This window comes from Rhinolophus hipposideros, assembly GCF_964194185.1.
Source record: "Rhinolophus hipposideros genome assembly, chromosome: X".
NCBI lineage: Eukaryota > Metazoa > Chordata > Mammalia > Chiroptera > Rhinolophidae > Rhinolophus > Rhinolophus hipposideros.
The window spans coordinates 111,199,779-111,202,331 of NC_138046.1; the positions used below are offsets into that span (position 1 = coordinate 111,199,779).

General features: G+C 42.4%; 1 protein-coding gene across 1 annotated transcript; it reads left to right on the plus strand.

The window, feature by feature from the left end:
* Window positions 1-435: 435 nt before the first annotated feature.
* Window positions 436-2,319, plus strand: LOC308495182 (putative ATP-dependent RNA helicase DDX53; the record flags this gene model as incomplete). The annotated part of the gene is made up of 1 exon (XM_081043101.1): window positions 436-2,319. One exon carries the CDS (start codon window positions 436-438, stop codon window positions 2,317-2,319), a length of 1,884 nt encoding a protein of 627 aa, XP_080899227.1.
* Between the last annotated feature and the right edge of the window lie 234 nt (window positions 2,320-2,553).

A 2,553-nucleotide genomic window follows, 5' to 3' on the forward strand; every position in this document is an offset into this window, starting at 1 on the left:
AAAAATCCACTGCTTTTCCCTCCAATGGAAATAATTGGCTTATAAAAAGACTATGTGGATAAGTTCAAGGCCTGCGTCAAGTTTGCTCCCAAGCTGAGCCAGAACTAACAAGAGGTGAGTGATTGAGGCATCTGTGACACAAAAGTTGAGGAAACATAATCAGGGTCCCATATCACAGGCTCAGAGCCCCTGAGAGTGACTGTCACTTTAAGTTTTGCATCAGAGGTGCCTGCCTACCTCAGCCTTCACCCAGATCTGTGATTGGTCAGGCCATCAGAGCCCTTTCATGACACCACATCAGATTCCCTGGGTAACTGTCACATAGCTACCTACTGGCGATACGATCTGTTTGGTCAAGAAACGAAGAGAATGAGACTTAAGGCTACATCTTCTCCCAACCCGGGGTAAGATAGAAGCCTGCACCATTACACAGCAATGGCCGGGGCCCCAGAGTGGAGAAGGGCCGAGCCTAATCCAAGAGATCTCGGGTCTGGCAGGAATGGCAGGGGCGGCGTACGTGGGAGAGGCAGGAGCTGGAGAGGTTCCTCCAGCCACCTGGAGCCTAGGGCCTCCGCGCCCCAAGAACCACCTCTCTGCTTTAAATTAAAGAGCAGTATGATTGGTGTGGTGATTGGTCGTGGCGGGTCAAAGATAAAAGAGATCCAAGGTATGACAAAGACCAACATACAGATCATAAGAGGTGATTCTGAAGCAGAGGTAAAAATTTTTGGCCGCAAGGAAATGAAAGCAAAGGCCAAAGCAGCTATAGAAAGTCTTGTTAAAAAACAAGAAGAAACTTACAGTTCAGAATCCAGTGTTGCTAATGCTGCATCCCAATCCTCTGTTGAAAGAGACTTAAGTGCAGATAACGTTAGAGAACTTCGGCCATTGATAGATTGGGATCACGTTAAGGCAGAAGTTGTGGAGTGGGAGAAAAGAAAATGGGCAGATTTACCACCCATTAAGAAAAACTTTTACATAGAATCCCAGGCAACAAGCTCACTTTCTCAGGAACAGGTAGACACTTGGAGAAAGGAGAATTTCAATATAGTATGTGATGACTTGAAGGATGGTGAAAAACGTCCAATCCCCAACCCGATTCGTGAATTCCAAGACCCTTTTCAGCACTATCCTGAAGTGATGAAAAACATAGCAAAAGCAGGATTTCAAAAGCCAACGCCAATTCAATCACAGGCATGGCCAATTGTTTTACAAGGGATAGATCTTATAGGAATCGCACAGACTGGAACAGGCAAAACATTGTCTTATTTATTACCTGGGATTATTCATCTCAATTCTCAACCAATAGCTAGAGAACAAAGGAATGGACCTGGCATGCTGGTCCTCACACCGACTAGAGAATTAGCTCTTCAGGTGGAAGCTGAATGTTCTAAGTATTCATGTAAGGGTCTTAAAACTGTTTGTATCTATGGTGGTGGAAATAGAGAAAGACAAATAAAAGAGATTGCCAAAGGTGTCGACATCATTATTGCAACTCCTGGACGACTGAATGACCTGCAAATGAATAAACTCGTCAATCTGAGAAGCATAACCTACGTAGTCTTAGATGAGGCTGATAAAATGCTGGATTTGGGGTTCGAATGTCAGATAATGAAGATTTTATTAGATGTGCGCCCAGACCGGCAGACTGTTATGACAAGTGCAACTTGGCCAGAAACCATCCGTCACCTTGCACAATCTTATTTGAAAGAGCCTATGATTGTTTACGTTGGTACTCTGGATCTAGCTGCTGTAAATACAGTGAAGCAAAATATAATTGTTACCACAGAAGAAGCAAAACGATCTCTTCTACAAGAATTCCTACAGAGCATGCTGCCCAAAGACAAAGTCGTCGTGTTTGTCAGCAGAAAAATTGTTGCTGATGACTTATCCAGTGATTTAAGCATCCAAGGCATACCTGTACAATCACTGCATAGCAACAGAGAACAGAGTGATCGTGAGCAAGCATTAGAAGAGTTTAAAAGTGGATGTGTGAAAATATTGATTGCTACTGATTTAGCATCCCGAGGTCTCGATGTTGACGATGTCACACACATATATAATTATGACTTCCCACGGAATATTGAAGAATATGTACACAGAGTAGGGCGTACAGGAAGAGCAGGGAAGACCGGCGTATCTATTAGCCTTGTGACTCAAAATGATTGGAAGATTGCCCCGGAATTAATTAAAATTCTGGAAAAAGCAAATCAAAGTGTCCCAGAAGACCTTGTAACAATGATTGAACAACACAAGTTAGGCAAAGAAAAAAAGTACCCAGGAAAATATTCCAAAAACTCTCAAGGAAGACCCAAGTAGTCTGGTTGATGTCTACATTGAAAAGTTGTCCCTGGCTACTAGAAGATTCAAGACATGTTAAAGATATGCAGTATTCAAGATACATAAGGAAGTATCGGAAACATACCAGCAGTTTAAAGACATGTGACCAATTCTTAATACCACTAAGCTTTCAATATTGGGTCTGTTCCTTAATAAAATCGAATGTTATGAAAACGAGAGAGTGAGAGATTATGTGGGGAAGAAATAAATATG